The sequence below is a fragment of the Mobula birostris genome, chromosome 26, assembly GCF_030028105.1.
Source record: "Mobula birostris isolate sMobBir1 chromosome 26, sMobBir1.hap1, whole genome shotgun sequence".
Taxonomy (NCBI): Eukaryota; Metazoa; Chordata; class Chondrichthyes; order Myliobatiformes; family Myliobatidae; genus Mobula; species Mobula birostris.
The window spans coordinates 9,286,614-9,312,836 of NC_092395.1; the positions used below are offsets into that span (position 1 = coordinate 9,286,614).

The window sequence follows — 26,223 nt, forward strand, 5'->3', positions numbered from 1 at the left end:
TGAATTCCACAGATTCACCCTCTCTGGCTAAAGAAATTCCTCGTCTGTTCTAAATGAATGTCTCTCTACCGACCCAATTGTCATCAGGATGTGGAGTGTTTGGGGGGGGCACTAGAGCACCAGAGGAAAGTAGACAATCAAAGGAAGGACAGGGAAACTCCACACAGGCAGTTTTGGAGATCGGAATTGAATCTGGGTCACTGGAGCTGTGAGGCAGCAGTACTACCTGTCACGCCAACATGCTGCTCGTCATCTAGTAATTTATTTGTTTAATGAGATATGGTGCGGAATAGGCCCGTCTAGCCCTTTGAGGCACGCCACCACTCTCTGATAATCACTCATTGATGTCTAATTGAATATGCAGATTGATACATTTTATTAGGAAAAGCTAAACGCCAGCCCACATCAGCAAAATTTTTCAGTCATAACTCCAATTGGTGTTGTACAAGTTCTCCTTTTTCCTGTCATTAATTTGAGTCCAGCTCTTCGTGACCTCATGGACTATAGGCTCCATGGAGTTTTCATGGCAAGATACGGAGGTAGATTGCCAGGCCTTTCCCTTTCTTCCACGCAGATACTGGGACCTGGCTGGGTTTGAACTCAGGACCATCTGCCTTGTAGTCCAGTGCTGATACCACTACATCACCAGCCAGCCCTTTTTATATCACCGACATTAAACACATCCTTATACTCTAGTACATTTTAAAAGCCACTTCCCTCTGCCTTTGGATTTCTGAACACTAACTTACTATTCCCCTTCTTTCTCTCTTTCATGCTCTCTCTATTTTTCTCTGTCTCTCTCTCTCATATGGTACTTACAGTTTTTTTTATGTTTTGTGCTGTACAGCTGCAATGTCAATGATAATAAATCTGACTCTGAAACATCTTATTTGGCCACGATGACACGATGTTTGCAGTAACTTGCTTCATGGAAATTAGCCGCTACGTGGCAACAATGACTCAATTGAGGATGACTCCACCATTGGTTAGAATGCACGCCAGAAGTGATGAAAATGAGTGCAGAAACGATTATGCAAACCTTTCCCCTCGGTTGTCAATTTAAATATTTAATTACAAACTGGATATTCTGGTTTTATACATCTGGACATTGCAAGACATGGAAGGATATGGTCCAAAATTAGCGTAGAAGGGGAAAACGGTTTGAACAGACAGAATGGACAGAAGGCTCTGTTTCTGTGCTGTACACAGATAGGGTAAAGGCAAGCAGGCTTTTTCCACTGAGGTTGGGTGAGACCAGAACAACAGGTCATGGGTTAAGGGTGGAAGGTGAAATATTTAAGGGGAACATCTTCACGTAGGTATGTGGAGGGGAGGGGTATGGAGGGCTAGGGTCTGAGTGCAAGTCGATGGGACTAAGCAGAATAACAGGGCCGGAAGGCCTGTTTCTGAAGGACGATGGAATGTATTACTTATGGAGGCAAGACCTCAATGGAGTGAAATGTCACTGGATTCAGGAATTGTGGCCCATAATCAATCCGCAAAGTGGGCTTTGAACGACAATGGCAAATATTCTCGGGTGCTTGATGACAGTGTCAGAGTTATACAGCGTGGAAACAAGCTCGTTGGCCAACTCATCCATGTCAACCAAGGTTTCCTCCTGAACCAGTTCTATTTGCCTGCATTTGGCCATATCCCTCTCAATGAGGGGTTCCCAACCTGGAGTCTACATCCTCCTTGCTTAATGGTATTGGTCCATGACATGAAAACGGTTGGGAACCCCTGCTCTAAACAATTCCTTTCCATATACAGTACCTGTCTGAATGCCTTTTAAAAGTTTCCTTCTCCCATCCTAAGATGAGGCGCACATAGAACACGACAGCACAGGAATGGGCCCTTTGGCCCACAATATCTGTGCCATACACTATGCCAAATTAAACAGCTTGTACATGATCCACATCCCTCCATATTCAGATGTCTAAAAGCCTCTTAAAATCACCATCGCATCTGCTTCCACTGATTTCTCCATTCTGCAATAAGCAACCTACATTTAACCCAGAGTACAGTGATTAATGAACAATCCAACTGCATGGAGAATGGCCAAGAGGAAGGACATAAAACTTGGCCGCATTACATTTGCTCGTCTTCCTTCCACCTAGCACTACTTCCTTTCCCTTCATAAAGTATCTTGGCTTAACTTTGAGCACTCTGTCTTTTTCCCCCAGGACCAGAGGATCAAAAACAAGAGAGCATGGACTTAAGGTGAGAGAAGAAAGATTTAAAAGGAACTTGAGGAGCACTTTTTTTCCCACACAAAGGATGATATCTTTGTGGAATGAACTGCCTATGTGGCAGGTACAATAACATATGGTAAGAGACAGTTGGACAGGTACATGGATTGGAAATGTTTACCAAGTGATGAATCAAATGCTGGCAAGTGGTTCAAGCTGGGTCAGCATGGACCAGTTGGGCCGAAAGGCCTGTTTCTGTGCTGAATGACTCTATGACTAAATGTTAAATGGGAACCATGGAAAGGAAGCCAATTGTTGGCATTAACTTCTACATCATTGCACATACAACATTTTACTAACACACACGAAATACAGGTCAGGTAGCATCAATGAAAAAGAATAAAGGGTTGATGCTTCAGCCTGAGACCCTTCATCGTACTGATAAAGGATCTCGGCCTGAAATCTCGGCTCGACTCTTTATTCCTCTCCATTGATGCTCCCTGATCTGCTGAGTTCCTCCACCATTTTTGTGTGTGTTGCTCTGGATTTCCAGCATCTGCAGAACCCCTGTGGTTTTGATTTTACAAACAGGAGCTGAGCTGCAGTTCCTGGAACAGTGCGGGAGTATTTAGTGTACACACCTGGTGACAACAAGATGCCAGCCGTGAACAATGCAATCTCTTCCTCTGTCAAATGCAGGCAGCACAAGCTTTTAGCGAATTCAAAAACAACACTGATAAAGTCATCACAGCCTGAAGAAGAGAAGAAATTGGAAATACTGTAATTCTATTTACAGGAACATGTGAAAAGAAATTAAACTGAAACAGATGACCCTTACTGAGATGCACTCTCATGGATTGGTATAGTAAGGGCTCTTCACAAGACCACAAGAAGCTGCAGTGAATTGTGAACGAGCCCAGTCGATCACAAAAACCAGCCTCCCCTCCATTGCATTTCCCGCTACCTCAGGAAAGCAGCCATCTTAATCGAAGACCCCTCCCACCCCGGCCATTCTCTCTTCTTCCCTCTCCTTTCAGGCAGAAAATTCAGAAATATCCCACTGCTGTCAGACTCCTGGACAGACCTCTTATTTGATAAAGATGAAATCTTGATCTTTCGATCTATATCTCTGAAGATTTATCCTGGGGCCAACATATTGATGCAATTATGACATGGGGCTATATTTCATTAGGAGTGTGAGGAGATTTGGTACGCCACCACAGAGTCTAGCACATTTCTACAGATGTACCATTGAGAGGATTCTAACTGGGTGCATCACCATCTGACACGGAGGGGCCACTACACAGAATCGGAAAAAGCTGCAGAAAGTTGCAAACTCAGCTAGCTAGCTCTGTCATGAGCACTAATCTCCCCACCACTGAGTACACCTGTACACCTTCAAAGTGCGATGGCTCAAAAAGGTAGCATCCATCATTATGAACATCCAACATCGAGGACATGCCCTCTTCTTATTGCTACCATCAGGGAGGAGGTACAGGAGCCAGAAGACACAGTGTCTTCCCCTCCACCAACAGATTTCTGAACAGACAATGAACCCATGAACACTACCTCATATTTTTGCACTACTTATTTCATTTAAAAAATATATATACAGTATATTTCTTGTTACAATTTATAGTATATTTATGCATTCCACTGTACTGTTGCTACAAAACAATAAATTTCATGACATATATGTAGCTAGGGTGCCTAAAACCTTTGCACAGAATACTGTATTTGCCAAGGTGAAGTCGAGAGTGGGTTTGTAAATCTGACAGGAGCAGAGGGGGAGGCGCGGGTGCAGACACCCAGCTCTAGTACACCAGGCAAGATCATCTGATTCCAAACAATTGGTTTATTGATCATTACAAAATGTCTCTCTGGTGCGTCCTCCTCCCTTTCCTCTCTCTTCCTCTTTTCCCAACCGTGATTCCTCTCCCCCTGCCCACATCCCACTCTTAGTCCACAATAGAGACCCATATCAGAATCAGGTCTATCATCACTCACATATGTCGTGAAACTTGCGGTAGCAGTACAATGCAATACATAAAATTACTACAGTACTGAGCAAAAGTCTTAGGCACCCTAGCTCTCTCTCTCTCTCTCTCTCTCTCTCTCTCTCTCTCTCTCTCTCTCTCTCTCTCTATATATATATATATATATATATACACCTAAGACTTTTGCAAAGTAGTGTATGTCAGTGATAATAAACCTGATTCTGATTTTCACAATGATCTTTGCACTTTGTCTACCTGCACTGCACTTAATCTCTAAGTGTAACACTACATTCTTTTGACCTGCATTAATGGATTTGTGTGTGGAATGATCTGTCGGATAGGATGGAGACAAGAGCTTTTCACTGTATTCTGGTACATGCAACAATACAGCTTCTATCCCACTGTTATCAGACTCTTATTCGATAAGATGGGACTATTGACCTCACAATCTACCTTGTTATGACCTTGTGCTTTATTGTTTACCTGCAATGTACTTTTTCCAGTAGATTTTACACTTAATCTGCTTTGTTATTGTTTTACTTTATTCGAGCACGATAGATGGTGTAACGATTTGATCTGTAGAAACCAATTACCAGTTAGATTCCAAACAGCAGTGATAAACCTTATCTTCATGATAAAACAAATGGGGTTGCGTCCTTGCCCATCATGTGCGTTGATGTCATGGCCAAGGAAGCTCACTAACGCCTCTACTTCTCCAGGTGGCTAAAGAAATTCAACACATCCCCGTCGACTCTTACCTATCTTTATTCATGCACATTCGAAAGCTTGGTACGGCAACTGCTCTGCACATAACCATAAGAAACTGCAGAGAATTGTGGACACAACTCAGCACATCACAGGAAACAGCCTCACCTCCATGGACTTTATCTATACTTCTCACTACCTCAGTAAAGCAGACAGCATAATCAAATCCCCATCCACCCCAGACATTTTCTCTTCTCTACTCTCCCACTGGGCAGAAGATACAAAAACCTGAAAGTACATACCATCAGGCTCAAACACTGCTTTGACTCCATGTTATTAAACTCTTAAATGCACTTCTTGGCTTCATGATCTACCTCATTATGATCTTGCATTTTATTATTTACCTGCACTGCATTCTTTTGGTCACTTGTACACTTTATCCTGCATTGTTATTGTTTTATCTTAGTCTGCTCAATGCACTGTGTAATGACCTGATCTGTATAAACAGTATGCAAGACAAGCTTTTCATTCTATTTTAGTGCATGTGACAGTAATAAATATTAATATTCTTAGCAGAGTTGTCAATAAATTTCTAGGCCAGATGCATTTTCTTCTGATATCTGATTTTCATAGTTACAAAGTCTTACCCAATGACTTGAAGATCTGTGTGCTTCCATACTTTCCTTCGAAAAACAACGTGTTGTTCATAGGGTTATACGCTCGGCACATTCGAACCAACAACACCTCAAGGCAACCTAAGATGAGAAGACAAAAAAATCATCTGTCAGACAATTTGGGCAGATCAACTCTGAACCAATTATTTGTTGCACAACTAGTAAATTTCACATCTGGATTAAGACCATTGGACATAGGAGCAGAATTAGGCCATTCAGCCCATCGAGTCTGCTCCAGCATTCCATTATGGCTGATATATTGTCCCACTCAACCCCATTCTCCTGCCTTCTTTCTGTAACTTCTCATGCCCTTACAAATCTTGAAAAGGATATCATGCTCAGCAAGGTGGACCGACAACAGAAGAAAGGAAGGTCGCCAATCAGGTAGATGGACACAATAAGGACAGCTATGAACGTAACATTATCAACAATGAGCCGCCTGTGAGAATCAAAACTCACTTAGGGCAACTATCCATAGGGTTGCCATGAGTCGAGGACGACTCGACAGCAGTTAACAACAATAACTAATCATGAACCTATCAATCTCTGCTTTAAATATGACTTGGCCTCCACAGCCATCTGGGTCAATGAATTCCACAGATTTACCCTCCTCTGGCCAATGAAATTCCTCCCCATCTCTGTTTCTAAAGGGATGTCCTTCTATTCTGAGGCTGTGACCTCTGGTCCTAGACGCCCCTACTATAGGAAACATCCTCTCCACATACACTTTATCTAGGACTTCCAATATTCGATAAGTTTCAACGAGATCCCTCCTGATTCTTCTAAACTCCTCCAGTGAATACAGGCCCAGAACCACCAAATGGTCCTCATATGTTAACCCTTTCATTCCCAGGATCATTCTCACGATTACCTCTGGATCCTCCCCAGTGACTCAATCCAATTAACACTGGCATACCAAACAGAACATCCAAAATGAGAAACAAAAGCTGCTTTATTTCAATAGGAAAAACATAGTTCAAGTTAACGATTACACTGTGGTTTTCTATCAAAGCTCAATATGCAACCTTTCTTTTCTGGTGTTCCCTGGCATTATAACAATCGTGGCAGATTATACAAAGGAGTGTAATTTGTAGCCGTCAGTGCATCACTTTACATCGCCAGCAATCTTCGATTGGGGTTTAATTACCACTGCTGCCAGTAAGGAAGTTGTACATTCTTCTTGTGACCGTGTGGGTTTCCTCCAGGTGCTCTGGTTTCCTCCCACAATCCAAAGACAGTTAGGGTTAGTGAGTTAAGGGCATGCTATGTTCAAAGTTCAAAGTCAATTTATTATCAAAATACGTATCTGTCACCACACACAGCATCTGCCCTGAGATTCATTTTCTTGTGGTTATTCACAGTAGACACAAAGAAACACAATAGGATCAAAGAAAAACTACACACAAAGGTGGATAAACAACCAATGTGCAAAAGACGACAAACTGTGCAATACAAAAATAAAACATAATACTAACAAATATGTAATTGAGTAATAAATAATAATGAAAACATGATTTGTAGAGTCCTTGAAAGTCCTTGACACAGAAGTGTGGCAACACTTCAGGTTGGCCAGCACAATCCTGGCTGATTTGATTTGACACAAATGACACAATTCATTGTATGTTTTAATGTACATATGATAAATAAAGCTCATCTTTTAAATCTTTTGTACTGGAGAACTGGTGGGTTGGAAGATATTATAAACTATACTGGGGGTATAGTTGTAATCCACCCTACCCCATAGCGAAGCAAAAGATCAGCTGCCACACTGGTTTTAAATTCAGCCCCGCTTAATACTGGTGAAATCAAGCCTGATTAACCTTCGTTATCCGCTATTCATATAGGTGACTTATTTTGTAATAAAAATAGGGACTGGGCTGAGTAGCTGTGCAGAAAGTGGCAGTTGTGGAGTCATTAACCAGCCTTTCTCAAACTTTTTGCCCTGGATGAACCCTTGAAATAATTTTCAGGTCTCAGGGAACCCCTATATAAAAATTATTATATCTACAGCTCATAGTACGTTAGCATGATCAGTAAGTTGTAGATGTAATAATCCAAAAATAATTGTCAATGCTCTTTTAAGTAGAGAATGAATTTTTAGCTTACCTTTCTTGAAATAATCTCTTTCTTTCCCTCTCACAAAATTTAAAACCTCATAAGGCAAGCATAATAAATTTCTTATTTCCATGTCAGACGAGATAAGCACACAGATTTCACCAACAGAAATGAGATGATTTCTATCCTTGCTTTTGATGCTTGTTAAACACGAGAAAGCTTGCTCATACACGTAAGAATAGTGAATAGTATGAATAGTAGGATACTCTTCTTTCACAGAAATCCAGAGCTTGTCCAGGGACAGGTCAGTAAATCTCATCTTGAGTGCAGCTCACAAAGTTCTTCATCTTCTCTTAAAGTCAAGTTCTCAGGCTGAGCAGAAGATCCAGAGAAAGAGTCCCTCACCTAGTCAGACACTTGTGTTGAAAATGAGGAAAAATACTGTTCAATTTTGTTTTGCAGGTCTTCTTGGTGGTTTTCAATAAGCCTCAAGATTTTCTGATATCCTTCCTAACTCTCAAGCCCAAGCAGCAGTGGAAGCATTTCCAGATTTCCTTTTGCAACATGATTGTTCCAAAGATTCAGTTCCCTTTTAAATCCAAGAACCTTGCCACTTGGAAGTCAAAACATTTTCTCTAGGGCCTTGCAGAAACTTGTTCAACTGGTTCATATGATGAAATATGTCTGTTAAGTAGGCTAGTTTCTGGACCCCTTCTTCATCTTTAAAGTGCTCAGCAAAATCTGGCCTACCACTTCCTTGAAAGTACTCCTGCAATTCACCTTTCAGGTCAAACACCCTGCTGCCCTGCTAAGCCACCGGATTTCTGAATGTAGCAGGAGATTGGTGTGCTCTTTGCCTAGGCTTTCACACAGTTTTTTTTAAACATTCTCTAGTGAACTGGTCTTAAAGCTACTAAATAACCTGTTTCCCGAATCTATCTTTTTACTGACTGTGACTTTATTTTCAAAAGCTTTAATCTGTTTATTTAGAGATTCCAATAGTCATTTAAAATAATCAGCATTTTTACGTGTCGTATGGCTGTGATTTGTAGTTAAGTGCCTTTTCAATTTTGCTGGAGCTATTGCTACGTCTGTAAGTTGTTTGCCACAGACTAGGCACAATGGAATGGGACAACTCGGATCACCAATCCATGTAAAACCCATAGATGAGTAACTTTCATTGTAAAGACAGAGTTTTTTTGCGTCCGTTGTTGCACTAGTGCAGTGAAATGACTCAAAAGATTGTAATTCTCATCATTAACCTTATCCAAATTGTCTGTACTCCTAGGCACAGAATTGTCTTCCGTCTTAGACCTCCTCTTCAAAAATCAATACACTGGACCGTCTTTAGAGTGAAAATTTCCCTCCAGTTTCCTATGACACTGGTAGCTTGTTTGCCCCCATAAATCAGTCGGTGGCGTGAAAGGGAAAGTTAGGGGAGGTAATTCGGGAGGGAGAGGCTGACGTCACAGCCCAAGTTTGGCAAGTCTACTCAATGCTCAGAAAGTGCACTTCATGCTCCTCATCAGCCTACGTGCAATATAGTGCTCACCAATTATCAACTGCCTCCCCTGCCTCTTGTCAAAAACTGAGAATGGACTCAACCAAATAAACAAGGTCCTACTGCACACTGCCGTACTGGGCTGAGCCTGCTAACAGGGTTACTCAGTCACTGCCTACCACTGTAAGTGCTCAAAAAATGATAGTTTTTTTAAAATCACAATCTCTCACAGAATCCCTAGTGACCTCCGTGGAACGCCAGTTGAGAAACCCTGCATTAGACTATGCACAGTCATTACCAGAATCCGTATAGGATACTGTTACTAAAAAAAATTAAAATTATGCAACTTTTCAAAAGTTACCATATGGCTACATTGGTATTTCTCAACATACATGCTACTTATAGGCCACATAGAGTATTTAGAGTATTTCTGTAAACTAAAGCATATTCATAGATTTCAAAGATTTTCACAGCAGTCATAGAGTCCTTTCTCACATACGGATGCGAAACGTGGACACTCACCAAGACGATGCGAAAGTCTCTAGATGGTTGCTATACACGAATACTCCAGATGGCTCTTGACGTGAGCTGGCAACAGCACGTGACGAACGTCGAGCTCTATGACGACCTACCGATGCTCACCACTAAAATCGAGGTGAGAAGACTGCAACTAGCGGGGCACTGTCTATGCCACCCCGAGCTACCTGCCAGCCTAGTCATCATATGGGAGCCCAAGCATGGGAGGATGAACCCTGGGCGCCCTCCCAAGACTGTGGTCAACACGCTCCTAGAAGACAGCGGCGCAGCTAATGTAGATGAACTCTACACACTGATGAGGAAGAGGAAGAAGACATTGTGCTCGATGCCGGCCCCCTAGGCCTGAGTTGACATAGTAGTAAAGTAAATGTATTCAATGGAATGTCTTCACTTTAGCTACAATTGTCTGTTCTTTCAACTTTGATGCATAAACCATATCTCTTCTTTCCACTTCAATATTAGAAGTAAAGCTACAAATAAAGTTAATAAACCTATAATAAAAATATAAAGAATTTCTTGGGAATATTTTCATACTGCTGACTACTGCCTGGAAATGTACTTTCAACTGGTAGATATGGGTCTGCATATAGAACTCTGGTAATGAAACTCATGCAACTGACGTTAATAAATTCCAGACGCAGGCTATAGCATGTGAATGCTCCTGTGTTATATGTTTGGCTCCACAACAGAAAACATATTTCTAGGAATTAGTCCATAAGACTGCAAGACATTGGAGCAAAATTGGGCCATTCAGCCTATTGACTCTACTATTGGATCTTGGCTGATTAATCATCTTTCTCAACCCCATTCTCTTATCTTCTCCTTGGAACCTTGGATGTCCTGACTAATCAGGAACATATCAACCTCCACTTTGAATATCCCCAATGACTTGGCCTCTACAGCTGTCTGTACAATGAATTCCCTAGACTCACCACACTCTGGCTAAAAAAATTCCTCCTCATCTCTGTTCTAAAAGGATGTCCTTGTGTTCTGAGGCCATGCCCTCCGGTCCTAGTCCTTATCAGTATAGGAAACATCCTCTCCATGTCCAGTTCATCTAGGCTTTTCAATATTCTATGGTTTTCAATGAGATCCTCCCTCATTCTTCTAAACTCCAGCGAATACAGGCCCAAAGCCATCAAATTCTTCCTATACATTAACTCTTTCATTCCTGGAGCCATTCTTGTGACCTTTCTCTGGCCCTCTCCAATTCCAGCACCTCCTCTCTTAGATAAGGGGCCCTAATCTGCTCACAATGTAGTCAGTTACACAGAATCAGAAGGTAGTTCAACTTATCCCACTGATTATAAGTCAATTCCAGTCCTGGGAACTAGTTGAAATGCTATGAAAATACCTAAAGTCTTTACAGAACCTATCTTAAGGTAAGGGTGGCATGGTAGCATGGTGGTTAGCACAACACTATTACAGCACTAGCCACTCGGGTTCAATTCCCGCCCTTACCTATAAGGAGCTTCTACATTCTCACCATAACCACATGGGGTTTCTCTGGGTGCTCCAGTTTCCTCCCATATTCCTTCCCAAAGACATATGGGATTAGTAGGTTAATTGGTCACTTGGCTGTACTTGGGTAGTATGGGCAGTGTGGTCTTGTATCTCTAATTAATATAAAATTAGAAGCAGAGGCACGTACTCTAGTCTCTTGTGTCTGCTCTACACTTCAATACAATCATGGCTGCTCATCTACCTGGGATGGCAGGACTTTCGTATGATGAAAGACTGGATCGACTAGGCTTATACTCTCTGGAATTTAGAAGATCGAGGGGGGATCTGATTGAAACATATAAAATTCTAAAAGGATTGGACAGACTAGATGCAGGAAGATTGTTCCCGATGTTGGGTAAGTCCAGAATGAGGGGTCACAGTTTGAGGATAAAGGGGAAGCCTTTTAGGACCGAGATGAGGAAATTTCTTCACACAGAGAGTGGTGAATCTGTTGAATTCTCTGCCACAGGAAACAGCTGAGGCCAGTTGAAGGCTATATTTTAGATATGGCCCTTGTGGCTAAAGGGATCAGGGGGTATGGAGAGAAGGCAGGTACAGGGTTCTGAGCTGGATGATCAGCCATGATCGTACTGAATGACGGTGCAGGCTCGAAGGGCCGAATGGCCTACTCCTGCACCTATTTTCTATGTTTCTATGTTTATCTTAATGCCAGCTTCATTCTCATGACCTTTCTCTGGCCCTCTCCAATCCCAGCACCTCCTTTCTCAGATGAGGGGCCCTAAGCCACTCACAATGTATTCACTTACACAGAATCAGAAGGTAGTTCAACTTATGCCGCTGATTAATAGTTGCTGACAGAAGTTCTCTTCATTTTAGGTTTTTGACAGATAGCCATTAGAGAGCTTTCAGACTCACCAAGACTCTTAGATACATTGCTATTTCCTTTATCACTTTATGATAGTACTTGAATAGTTCTGCTGAAGTGCTCACATGCCATTTTCCTTGATCAAAGTTGTCATCGCCTGGTTGCTGTTAGAAAATCAGGGTGGGGTTAATCTCTACCTGCTTTAAGGAGAATGATCTGATCGTTCTGACACAGATCCATAAATCCACTGATCCGCTTGGCAAACTCCACCACGTACTGGATAGCATCTGTAACTTGGATCGCACACTGCTGCCACATGGCTTCACAGGACTGTTGAAGCAAAGGACCAGAGTGAATGCACAGCACAGAAGACATTTCCATATTGCTTTCAGCAGATTTAGTTCACAAATCCATCACATAACGCAAGGTCTGGACGAGCAGCCTCAGTGACTGCAAGAAACTAGAGGGTTGTGAACGCAGCTCAGCATATTACAGAAATCAGCCTCCCCTCCACGGACTCTGTCTACACTTCTTGCTGCCTTGGTAAAGCAGCCAGCATAATCAAAGACCTCACCCACAGACATTCTCTCCTCTCCTCCCTCCCAACAGGCAGAAGATCCAAAAGCATGAAAGCACATACTGCCAACCTCACGGACAACATCTACCCCACCGTTATAAGGTCATTCGATGATCCCCTTGTATGATAAAATAGATTCAAACCTCACAATCTACCTTGTTATGGCCTTGGCACCTCACTGTCTACCTGCACTGCACTTTCTCTGTAGCTGTTACACCTTTTTCTGCATTCTGTTATTAATTTACTTCGAAGCACTTTGCAATGAATGGATCTGTATGTACTGTATATGAGACAACCTTTTCACTCTTCTTCAGTGCATATGACAATAATAAAGCAATTCCATTCCTGGGCACTATTTGAAATGCCACGGAAATACCCAAAGTCTTTACAGAAACTACCTTAAGATAAGGGCAGCATGGTAGCATAGTGGTTAGCACAATGCTATTACAGTACCAGCCACCTGGGTTCAATTCCCACCCTTGCCTGTAAGGAGTTTTTGTACATTCTCCCTGTAACCACATGGGGTTCCTCCGGGTGCTCTGGTTTCCTCCTATATTCCAAAGATGTACAGGGTTTGTGGGTTAATTGGTCACTTGAGTGTATTTGGGTAGTGTGGGTTTATTGGGCTGGAAGGGTCTGTAACTGAGCTGTATCTCTAATTAAAATAAAATAGAAGCAGAGGCACGTACTCTAGTCCCTTGTGTCTGTCTACACTTCAATACAATCATGGCTGCTCATCTACCTTAGTGCCAGCTTAGTTTACTAATCCAATATCCCCAATCTGCAGAGATCTATCAACGGTATCAAAGTCGTTGTCAATCCATGCAGTGAATTGTGTGTATATCGTGGCAAGGTTCCTGCGAATTGCTCGTAACCTGGATGATCTACGAGTCAGAAATGTGGCCATAAACCAAGTTACCACCAGGCAGAATATACTCGCTGGGAAATCTGGCCCACTGCTCCCCCAAGCACTCATTCGTATGCATGGGCTGTACACAAGTCAGGTGTTTGTAAGCTGGGGAGTAGCTCCACTTGTGGAGTACCCGCACTAGGGGAGCGCCTGGACAAAAATTCCATGGGCCTCAGTATTGGGTAAACATGTCGGACACAACACCAACCATAGTAATGCAGTGGCTGAGGCAAACTTCTTCCCAGGTTGACTGGGAAAGCAGAAAGCTATAGCTGGCAATCAAAGATTAAAATGGCAAATAAATCTCAAAGGAATTTTCTTTCTTATTGTATTGTCTTTTAAAACTTTCTCATCCTGGTTTAGTGGAACTATTTAATTTGGAGATTGTTATTTTTAAATTAATTTTTCAAGAGCAAAGATAAATCAAAATAACTAGGGAGGAGAGCTTGTCTATCAACCAACTGGTTTCAATATGTTTTTTGACAGTAGGTCTCCTCAAAAGGGTTTAAATTGTACCTTATTTTGAAAGTTCCTTATCTCTTCCTGTGTATACAACTGCCAGGCAAGCTGCTTCAACTCCTCAACAGTGTACTGGCAAGTCTCTAGGTGGGATTCCACCACGTTCTGTGATATTCGATCTGAATGAAAGAGCAAGCAGGATTTAAAGAGGGAGTACAAAGGTCTGGGTTCAAGGCTGCCAAATTAATGAGATTTACTTCTACAGATCTTAGTTTCTTAGCTTAAAAACTGCAAAGTTAATTTATAGGTTCTTGTTTCTAAATCTGTCATATTCTGCCTCTACCATTGGACTTGCTCCTGCACTTATGTTCGAAACAAAATTGCCCACAAAAGATGGGATGTTATGATGAAGTTGTATAAGATGTTGTTGAGGCTTTATTTGGAGTGTTGTGGGCAGTTCTTGTCCCCCACCTACAGGAAAGATACCAATAAGATTGAAAGAGTGCAGAGAAAATTTACAAAGATGTAGCCAGGACCTGGGAGCCTGAGTTATAGGGAAAGGTTGAATACGTGAGGACTTTATTCCCTAGGGCACAGGAGAATAAAGAGAGATTTGATAGAAGTATACAAAATTATGAGGGGTATAGATTGGGTAAATGCAAATAGGCTTTTTCCATTGAGATTGGGTGAGACTAGAATTAGAGGTCATGGGTTGAGGGTGAAATGTGAAATGTTTAAGAGGAACATGAGGGGGAACTTTTTCACTCAGTGTGGTGAGTGTGTGAAATGAGCTGCCAGTAGAAGTGGTGGATGTGAGTTCGATTTCAATGTTTAAGAGAAGTTTGAATTTTATGGATGGGAGGAGAACGGTCCAGATGCAACTCAATGGGACTAAGCAAAATATTAGTTCAGCACCGGTTAGATAGGCCAAAAGGCCTGTTTCTGCCCAGTAGCTCTCTATGAGTCTAAGTTGGCACCAGTTCATACTGACAACAGTCGAGTTAATGAAATAGGCCTCCGAAGTCCTGCACAAACAGGACAACCAAGAGGCTACCTTCATAACCAAGATGATTTAGAAAAGATTTGGAATTATGTTTACTTATGCAGACAAAGTGAAATAACGAGAGGGAACGAAACATTAGATGGAAGGACAGAGGGAGGAAAATGTGGGACTAACCATGAATAACCAGTTCTCTGAGTAACACATACAAAACGCTGGAGGAATTCATCAGGTCAGGCAGCATCTATGAAAATGAACTACATTCGAAGTTTCGGGCTGAGACCCTTCCTCAGGACTGGAGAGGAAGGGGGAAGATACCAGATTAAGAAGGTGGGGGAGAGGAAGGACAAGCTAGGAGGTGATAGGTGAAGCCAGGTGGGTGGGTGAGGGGGGCATGAAGTAAGTAGCTGGGAGGTGATTAGTGGAAAAGGTTAAGGGCTGGAGAAGTAAAAATCTGTACTGTGGACTTCACAGATATGACACAAGATATTTTACGTCCATGTAACCGATGATATCAAATACACACCATTGTGGAATTTTCATAATTACAAGTTTTCAAAGTTTGTAATCATAAAAACTTCGTAACAGTGTGTTTTGAACATTATTGTTATGGAATAATAATTACAAGCCCCATGGCTCTGGAGTCCAGAAGAACTGGTGGGGTCTCATTGAACCCTATCAAATACTGAAAGGCCTCAATAGCGAGAATATAGAGAGGATGCTTCCTGTAGTGGGAAAGTCTAGGACCAGAATGCACAGCCTCAGAATAGAGGAGTGTCCATTGAGAATGGAGATGAGGTAAAATTTCTTTAGCCAAGGAGTGTTGAATCTGTAGAATTCATTGCTGTGGCTGTGGAGGCCAAGTCATTGGGTAAATTTAAGGCAGAGGTTGATAGATTCTTGACTAGTCAGGGCATGAAGGGTTACAAGGAGAAGGCAGCAGATTGGGGCAGAGAGGGAAATGGATCAGCCATAGTGAAATGACAGGACAGACTTGATGGGCCCAATGGCCTAATTCTGCTTCTATATCTTATAGTTTTAAGTAAGCTTATCTCCTCCCTTTCACGAGGAATTCTGCAGATGCTGGAAGTTCAAGCAACACACATCAAAGTTGCTGGTGAACACAGCAGGCCAGGCAGCATCTACAGGAAGAGGTACTGTCGACGTTTTGGGCTGAGACCCTTCGTCAGGACTAACTGAAGGAAGAGCTAGTAAGAGATTTGAAAGTGGGAGGGGGAGATCCAAAATGATAGGAGAAGACAGGAGGGGGAGGGATGGAGCCAAGAGCTGGACAGTTGATTGGCAAAAGAGATATGAGAGGATCATGGGACAGGAGGCCTAGGGAGAAGGAAAGGGGGGGGGGGAAACCCAGAGGATGGGCAAGGGGTATAGTCAGAAGGACAGAGGGAGAAAAAGGAGAGAGAGAGAAAGCTAATGCCCCACCTTCCCCTCGTACCCCATCCGTTATTTATTTATATACACTCATTCTTTCTCTCTACCTCTGTCTTTCTGACTATACCCCTTGCCCATCCTCCGAGTTTTCCCCCCCCTCCCTCTTTTCCTTCTCCCTGGGCCTCCCGTCCCATGATCCTCTCATATCCCTTTTGCCAATCAACTGTCCAGCTCTTGGCTCCATCCCCCCCCCCACCCCCGTCTTCTCCTATCATTTCGGATCTCTCCCTCCCCTCCCACTTTCAAATCTCTTACTAGCTCTTCCTTCAGTTAGTCCTGACCAAGGGTCTCGGTCCAAAATGTCGACTGTACCTCTTCCTAGAGATGCTGCCTGGCCTGCTGCATTCACCAGCAACTTTGATGTGTGTTGCTCCTCCCTTTCAAATTATTTGAGGGATGAAGTTTAAAAATCACAAGATGTACTGAAGACATATGCCACACTTCCTTCATCACTACAGGTGAAGTGTATAAGAGTCAGGAAGGCATGATGCAGTTGTAGTAAACTGTCATTCAACAGCACTTGGAGGGTTGTCCCATTACAGGAGGGATGTGGAGGCTTTGGGCAGGGTGCAAAAGAGGCTTTTCAGGATGCTGCCTGGATTAGAGACTACCAGCTCTAAGAAGGTCAAATAGGTGGGACAAACTTGGATTGTTTTCTCTTGCATGCCGGAGGCTGAGGAGAGACCTTGTGGCAAGTTATAAAATTTGTAGAGGTTAGCACGACACTATTACAGCTCAGGGCGTCCGAGTTCAATTCCAGCATCCTCTGTGTGAAAAGTTTGTATGTTCTTCCTGTCAGCACATGGGGTTCCTCCCACAATCCAAAGATGCACCGGTTAGTAGGTTAACTGGTTATTGCAAGTTGTCCGGCGAGAGTTAAATAGATGGGTTGCTAGGTGGTGCAGTTCACTGGGCCAGAAGGGCTTGTTGTGCAATGCATCTCATTCGTTTGTTATGTGCTATGTCATATTACCTAGGCGGTCACATTTTTGGCAAATTTTTCTACAGAAATGATTTGCCATTGCCTTCTTCTGGGCAGTGTCTTTACAAGACTGGTGACCCCAGCCATTACCAATACTCTTCAGAGACTGTCTGCCTAGTGTCAGTAGTTGCATAACCAAGACTTGAACACTGGAGAGCTTTAAGGCAAGAGGGAAAAAGTTTCAAGGAAAAGGATGAGTTGGTTTGATCATTTATTTATTTTACGCGGAGTATGGTGGGTGCTGGATCGCTTTGCCAGGGGTGGTAATGGAAGTAGAAATGATAGTGATGTTCAAGAGGTTATTTAGAGGGGCACATAATCGGAAAGAGAGGGATATAGGTCATGTGTAGGTTGAAGAGCCTATGGCCGCTGCAAGATTGGGATTCAATTCTGCCACAGTCACTAAGGAGTTTGCATGTTCTCCCTGTGACCATGTGGGTTTCCTCCTGGTGCTTCAATTTCCTCCACATTCCAAAACATACGGGTTAGTGTTAATAAATTGTGGGCGTGGAACATCGGCACTGGAAACATGGCGACAACTGCAATATGCACATGATTTGAAACAATGTGCTTCACTGTACATTTCAATGTGCATGCCACAAATAAAGCTAATCTTTAAGTGCGTAAATGTAGGTAACAAAATGAAAAAGATCTGGGATACCAATGGATGGAGGAGCTAGACTGGACCCAATAACCTCCAAATTTGATCAGAGGTCCAAATCGAAGCCCAAAAGTCAATCAGAAGTCAAGGCCCAATGACCAGAGCCTGGGTCGGTGAATCTCTGGTCCACTGGGATGAAGTCAGGGCCCAGTGTCTGTGAATCCAAGAGTCTGCTGGAAGCTGAAAGAGGACTGTCTGCCCTGGAGTAGGAGGACCGTGTATGGGCGTAAGTGGGTGGGTGGGTGGGAGGAATGGGGCATGTTTCACTGTATGTCCTGTGTTGTTCTGCCGAGCATGCTATGTTGGTGACAGAATTTGTAGCAAACTGCAGGTCACCCCTATAATATCCTTGGGTGTGTTGGTTTTTAAATGCAAATGACGCATTGCATCATTCGGTTCAACGTGCATGTGATAATTAAATATAAATCTGAAACCTCATCCATCTAGATTCTCCAGATGCTGAAAATCCAGAGCAACACATTCAAAATGTATCGAGGAACTCAGCAGATCAGGCAGCAGCTATGGAAATGAATAATCAGTCGACATTTTGGGCTGAGTCCTTTTATCAGGACTTGTATCTGATATTCTTTTGTGGCAATTTTGTGGAGAACAAGTTTTAAGAACCCCACACTTCTACCTACCGATTTAATAAGTAATACATACCTATCTCTGCCATTGAAATTTCACTGGCCAGTGAACTATTCTCTGGAGAGGGGTATGGGAACAAACTGGGTTCCAGCATTATTTCATATATAGACTCCTGCTTTATATGTTTAATTTCATTTACATCCATGGCAGACTGATCAGGAGAAGGCTCAGCGGAGGCTGAAATATCAAAATTATAAAAATTGCTTCCTCCTTCAGGGGTCAGCGGAAAGTCAAACAGGAGCCCTTCTGAGAAGGTGCTGCTGATCTCATCCAGATCTCCGAGTCCACTACTGACACTGTTTGGGTAGCCTCGCGCAAGGCCCTCGGAGTCCTCCTTGGTTGCCAGCTGTTCTTGATGCTGTTGATGCTTCTGAACCTCTGCATAGAGACTGTCACGTTGCTTTTTGGACATCCGACCAAACTTCACAGCTGGAGAAGGGAAAACCCTTGTTAGTAATTGCTTGACTACCTCTGTTATAAAGTCATGTCGTCATACAGAACAGAAACAAGCCCTTTGGCCCACTGGCCATGGAGGGCTTATCTATAATAATAAATACAAGAGATTCTGCGACTGCTGGAAAACCAGAGCAACATGCACAAAATGCTGAAGGAACTCAGCGGGTTAGGCAGCATCTACAAAGAAGAATAAACAGCTGACGTTCTGGGCTGAGACCTGGCTTCATACATCACATGTCAGCCTGTATTCCTTCTCTTACCCCCCACCTTATCTGGCTTCTTCCCCCTTCCTTTCTAGTCCTGTTGAAAGGTCTTGGTCTGAAATGTCAACTCTTTATTCCTTTCTATAGATGCCGCCTAACCTGCCGCCTTCCTCCAGTATTTTGTGTGTTTTTATCTACAATACAGTAATCCTATTTAACAGCCTTACGTAACCTGGCAAATCAAGTCATTGCCCAGATACTCCTGGTGTGCTCTGAGTGTACCTTGTTCAATTACCAACTCAAACAGTGCGTCCCAGATCACGACCATCCTCTCAGAGAGACCAAAAGACATTCCCTCACATCCCCACGTGTCTTACCCATTATCCTAGCCTGTGCCTCTGGCTTTAAGCATTTATTCTATACGGATAAGTTTCTTCCAATCTACCCTATCTATGTCCTTCATAATTTGGTATTAATCCGTCATGATTAGAGGACATAACTGGGTGTCCAGTAATCTTTCAGCTATCTTGGTATTTAAAGAATTGAAACACCTTTGTTCTAAAAAGTCTCTAAAGCTCGGCCAATTTTTCAAGTTCCCCATTTTTGCTTTGAAAACATAAAAAAAAATTGGATCACTTTCATCCACCAGGGAAAATGGATATTGTGAAAATGAAAAAAAGTAAATATTTGCAAGTTCCTTTGTGAACATTATGGTGAAAGCAACTCTTTCTACTTTAGCATTCCCAAAGAGTTGACGTACTAGGGGTGGAGGGGGGGTGCGGGGAGGGAAGGGAGGGGTGATTTAAACTAAAAGTTGCAGGGGATGGGAACCAGAGCAGAGTGTGGAGTGACTGTGGAGAAAGATCATGTTAAGCCTACAAGATCAGGAATCAGAAGGTTGGGCATGGCAGAACTAATGTTCTGAGCTGCATATATTTCAATACAAGGAGTGTCGTAGGAAAGGCGGATGAGCTTAGGACTTGGATCAGCATGTTGAATTATGACATTGTAGCCATAAGTGAGACTTGGTTGCAGGAGGGGCAGGACTAGCAGCTCAGTGTTCTGGGGTTCGATTGTTTTATACGTGATAGAGCAGGAGGGATTAAAGGCAGAGGGGTGGCATTACAAGTCAGGGAAAATGTCATGGCAGTGCTCAGTCAGGACAGACTAGAGAACTTGGGCCAGTGCATCATGGGTAAAGCCCTTCCAACCATTGAGCACATCACATGAAACACTGTTGTAGGAAAGCAGCATCCATCAAAGACCCTCACCACCCAGGCTATGCTCTTTAAATGCTGCTGCCATCAGGTAGAAGGTACAGGTGTCTCAGGACTTGTGCTACCCGGTTCAACAACAGTTACTACACCTCCACCATCAGGCTCTTGAACATAAAAGGATAACTGCACTCATCTATTGAGATGGTCACACAACCAATGATCTCACTTTAAGGACTCTTTATCTTATTTCATGCTCTCGTTATATATTGCTATTTAATTATATTTGCATTTGCAGTTTGTTGTCTTCTCTGCTCTACTTGTTCTTTCATTCATCCTGTTTACAGTTACTATTCTATAGATTTGTTGAGTATGACCACAGGAAAATCTTAGGTTGTATGTGGTGACATATATGTACTCTGATAATAAATTTTACTTTGAACTTTATTGGTAGAAGTGAGGAATAAGAAAGGTATGACTATGTTAATGGGATTATATTATAGACCACCCAACAGTCCGCGGGATTTAGAGGAACAAATTTGTAGAGAGATCACAGATGTTGCAATAAACACAAGGTTGTGATTGTAGCTGATTTTAACTTTCCAGAAATTGACTGGGACCCTCATATTGTAAAAGAGCTGATGGGAAAGAGTTTGCCAAATGTCTTCAGGGAAGTTTCCTTAATCAGTATATAGAAGTCCCAATGAGAGGGTTGATCTCCTACTAGGGAGTGAGACGGGGCAGGTGACAAAAGTTTGTGTAGGGGAACACTTTACATTTAGTAATCATAATGCCATTAATTTCAAGGTAATTATGGAAAAGGATAGGATTGGTGTTTGGCTCTGGATTCTAAATATTGATGGCATCTGAAAGGATCTGTCAAGTGTGGATTGGGACAGGTTGTTTTCTGGCAATGGTGTACTTGGTAGTGTGAGGCTTTCAAAAGTGAAATTTTGAGAGTACAAGAGTATGTGCTTGTCAGAATAAAAGGTAAAGATAACAAGTGTAGAGAACCTTGGTTTTCAAGTGATATTGAGGCCCTGGTTAAGACAAAAAAGGAGTGCATAACAGGTAGGAATAAATGAGGTACGAACAGTATAAGAAATTCAAAAGAACACTTAAGAAAGAAATCAGGACAGCTAAAAGAAGCATGAAGTTGCTCTAGCAGACAAAGTGAAAGAGAATCCTAAGGGATTGTACAGAAATCTTAAGAGCAATAGGATAGCAAGGAACAAAATTAGTCTTCTATAATACCAAAGTGGTAATCTATGCTTGGGAGCCAAAACAGATGGGGGAGGTCTTAAAGAGGTTACTTTTCATCTGTATTAGTCAGGAGATGGACACAGACTCTATAGATGTGAGGCAATGCAGCAGTTATGTCATGGACCCTATACAGATTACATTAGAAGGAGGTGTTTGCTATCTTGAGGCAAATTAGGGTGGATAAGTCCCCAGGGCCTGGCAATATGTTCCCTCTGACCCTGTGGGAGGCTAGTGGAGAAATTGCAAGGGCCCTTACAGAGATATTGAAAACATCCTTAGCCATGGGTGAGATGCCAGAGGATTGGACGATAGCTACTGTTGTTTTGTTGTTTGAGGAAGGCGCTAAGAATAAGCCAGGAAATTGTAGGCTGGTGAGCCTGACATCAGTAGTGAAAATACAAGTATTTGGATATACAGAGAACTGATTAGGGATTACCAAGATGGCTTTGTGCATGGTCTAACCAATCTTATAGTTTTAAGAGGAAGTTACCAGTTAAGTTGATGAAGGCAAGGCAGTAGATGTTGTCTACATGGAGCTTAGGAAGGCCTTTGACAAGGTCCCACATGGGAAGTTAGTCAAGAATGTTCAGTCATTCGGCATTGAAAATGAGGTAGTAAATTGGATTAGACACTGGCTTCACAGAAGAGACCAGAGAACGGTAGTAAATGGTTGCCTTGATGACTGGAGGCCTGTAATTGGCGCTGGGTCCATTGTTGTTTATCAAATATATCAACAATCTGGATAATAATGTGGTAAACTGGATTAGCGAATTTGCAGATGACACCAAGACTGAAGGTGTGGTGGACAGCTAGGAAGACTATCAAAGCTTGCAGTGGGTTCTGGACCAGCTGGAAAAATGGCAGATGGAGTTCAATGCGGATAAGTGTGAAGTGTTGCATATTGGGAGCTCCAGCCAGGGTAGGTCCGACACAGTGAGCAGTAGGGCACTGAGTAGAACAGAGAATCTGGGAATACAGATCAACAATTCGTTGAAAGTGGTGTCACAGGTTGATTGGGTTGTAAAGAAAGCTTTTGGCATATTGGCCTTCATAAATCAATGTATTGAGCACAAGAGTTGGGGTGTTATGTTGAAATTGTTTAAGACGTTCGTGAGTCCAAATTTTGAGTGCTTTGTCCAGTTTTAATCACCTACCACCAGGAAAGATGTTCGTAAGATTGAAAAAGGACAGAGAAAATTTACGAATATGTTGCTGAGACTTGAGGACCTCAGTTAGAGGGAAAGATTCAAGATTCAAGATTCAAAAAACTTTATTGTCATTCTAACCGTACATCAGCTCTGCAGGGCAGAATGAGACAGCGTTTCCCAGGAGCAATGCAATCATAACATAACAAACGCAACACTAAATAATAAACGTAACAACAAACAGTAAAACACAACAGCCACATGTCAGTTAAAATCAGTTATAAGTGTCCAGTGCAAGTTAAAAGTGTCCAAAGCAGAGTCAGGTAGAGCAGCTATTTAGCAGTCTGACTGCCTGTGGGAGGAAGCTGTTTTGTAGCCTTGTGGTTTTAGCTTTGATGCTCCTGTAACGTTTGCCTGACAGCAGAAGAACAAACAGTTCATGGAGAGGGTGTGAGGGGTCTTTAATGATGTACCGTGTCTTCTGGAGGCATCGACTCTGAAAGAGGTCTTGGACAGAAGGTAGGGAGACCCCAATAACCTTCTCTGCTCCCCTAACCACCCTCTGCAAGGCTTTTTTGTCGACAGCACTGCAGCTGGAGTACTAGGTTGTGATGCAAAAGGTCAGCACACTCTCAACCACGCCTCTGTAGAATGTAGTTAAGATGTTAGTGGGGAGTGATGCTTGTTTAAGCTTCCTCAGAAAGTGCAATCTCTGCTGGGCCCGTTTCACAATCCCAGTGGTGTTCCTGGGCCAGGTGAGATTGTCCAAGATCTGCACCCCAAGGAACTTGATGTTTTCCACTCTCACCACTGTGGAGCTGCTGATGCTGAAGGGTGTGTGCTCAGGCTGAGACCGTCTGAAATTGACGATCACCTCCTTGGTTTTGGTGACGTTAAGCATCAAGTTGTTATCACTGCACCAGCTCTCTAGGTGCTTGACCTCCTCCCTGTACATCGTTTCATCATTTTTGCTGATGAGCCCCACCACCGTGGTATCATCAGCAAATGCAATGATCAGGTTCTCCTTGAATCTGGCTGCACAGTCATATGTTAGCAGTATAAACAGCAATGGGCTAAGCATATAGCCTTGTGGGATCCAGTGCTCAGTGTGATGGAGTCAGAGATGTTCCTGCCAACACGGACTGACTGTGGTCTCTCTGTCAAGAAATCCAGAATCCAGCGACACATGGCAGTGTTAAGGCCAAGCAGCGACAGTTTCTCCACTAGTCTCTGCGGGATGATGGTATTGAACGCTGAACTGAAATCAATGTACAGGATTCTGGCATAAGTGTCTTTGTTGTCCAAGTGAGAGAGAGCTGTGTGCAGTGTGGTGGATTTTGTGTCCTCCATAGAGTGATTTGGACGATAAGCAAACTGCAGAGGATCCAGCGATGAGGGGAGGTTGGCTGTGATATGAGGCCTGACAAGCCATTCAAAACATTTCATCACTATGGGGGTCAGGGCAACAGGACGGTAGTCATTCAGACAGGCTACAACTGATTTCTTTGCTACAGGGATGATTGTGGAGGTTTTGAAGCATCTGGGGACAATAGCTTGACTAAGGGAGATGTTGAAAATGTCCGTCAGGACATCTGCAAATACACCAGCACATTCCTTGAGCACACGTCCAGGGTTGTTGTTGGGACCTCCCGCTTTTCGTGGGTTGACCCTGGCAAGGGTCTTCCGTGTTTGCTCTGGATCAATGATTGGAGCCGGCCAGTCAGATGGTAAAGAGGGATTGGCTCTCCCCCTTGCTGTAGTGTTTGATGCTTTGAAGCGTGCAAAGAAATTGTTAAGCCTGTCTGGAAGAGAAGTGTCGCTGTCATCAGTTTTCTGCCTGATCTTGTAGTCTGTCAGAGCTTAATAGACTACAAGGGAAAGGTTGAAAAGGTTAGGACTTTATTTCCTAGAATGTAGAAGATTGAGGGGAGATTTAAAAGAGGTGTAACAAAATTATGAAAACTTTAGATAAGGTAAATACAAGCAGGTTTTTCCCACTGAGGCTACAACTAGAGGTCTTGGGTTAAGGGTGCAAGGTGAAATACTTAAGGGGAACATGAGGGAGCACTTCTTCACTCAGAGGGTGATGAGGGTGTGGAACGAGCTGCCAGTGCAAGCAGTGGATGTGGGTTCGAGTTCAACATTTCAGAGAAATGTGTATGGGTACATGAATGGGAGGGAAATTAAGGGCTATGGTCGGGGTGCAGGTCGATGAAACTATGCAGATTACTGGTTTGGCACAGATTAAGTGGTCTGAAGGGCCTGTTTCTGTGCTACAGTGTTCTAAGAAAAGAACCAATAGCTCCAACTACACTGCTTCCTTATCTGGCAGAACAGATATATTCCCTGGGACACACTGGAGCGCAAAAGATGAGCAACAGATTCTCCCTGTAGTGGTGGAATCTAAAGTTGAGGACACAAGCTTGACAAGTCTTTGAAAGATGCATGATATGCCAGTAAATGAATGCTGGAGCAGTGGAAATGCTACCACAGTTAAGTGCTCCTTCTCCCCCCGGTCCATTTTTACACTTACAAGTGGTCTATATTACTTTGCTGAAGTGCAAAGTATACTGCACTCAGGCATACTGGTAATAATGGACAAGTTTTCAAAATGGGTAGAAGCTATTCCAGGAAGGAAAGTGATTGCCACACTCATTTTCATTGTCCATATCACCCAGTCATCAGGACAAATCAAACAAATGAATGGAACCATCAAATGATGACTGACTAAGTATCATGAGGAAGGTGTACTTTGGTCTATGGCTCTTCCCACGGTCTTGTGTAGCATTAGAGCAATCACAAACAAAAAATACTGAGTCCATTTGAGATGGTAACCATGTCACTGTCAGGAGCCCTTGATCTCAAAGAGGATGATATACATATTATGGCAAACAGCGTAGTTAACTGCTGTGTGAAATTAACCCAAGCTGTACAGTCTGCTTCTCAATAGGTTTCTGCCGATTGAAATTAACCAACAGGAAGAGGACACACCCTGATTCCTGGTGAGTGGGTCCCAAGTAAGAAAGTGCATAAGGATCCACTGGGAGCTGAATGGGAAGGTCCTTATCAAGTGCTGGTAATTACCAACTTGGCGGTGAAAGTAGAAGGTAAAAGTAAGAGGATACATGTTAGCCACTGCAAGTGAGCTAAAGTGGTCTTCTCTCTCTGTTATTACTAGACCTTTGTCACTGTCCATTTTCAATTTTCTTTGTTCTCTTTGCAGTCAACAAAACGATCTTGAAGCAACAAGTTTTTTCCTCTTTCCT

At 42.8% G+C, this 26,223-nt stretch overlaps 1 protein-coding gene across 1 annotated transcript in view; it reads right to left on the minus strand.

The window, feature by feature from the left end:
- The window catches only part of LOC140188092 (nuclear receptor ROR-beta-like), a 119,112-nt gene that overhangs the window by 6,174 nt on the left and 86,715 nt on the right, over window positions 1-26,223 (minus strand). Inside the window, exons 4-8 of the mRNA XM_072244045.1 lie at window positions 18,692-19,105; window positions 13,991-14,112; window positions 12,185-12,317; window positions 5,539-5,646; window positions 2,831-2,941 (exon numbers count right to left, since the gene is read on the minus strand). Of these exons, the coding sequence (XP_072100146.1) occupies window positions 2,831-2,941; window positions 5,539-5,646; window positions 12,185-12,317; window positions 13,991-14,112; window positions 18,692-19,105 (888 nt within the window). The remainder of the gene's footprint in view (window positions 1-2,830; window positions 2,942-5,538; window positions 5,647-12,184; window positions 12,318-13,990; window positions 14,113-18,691; window positions 19,106-26,223) is intronic.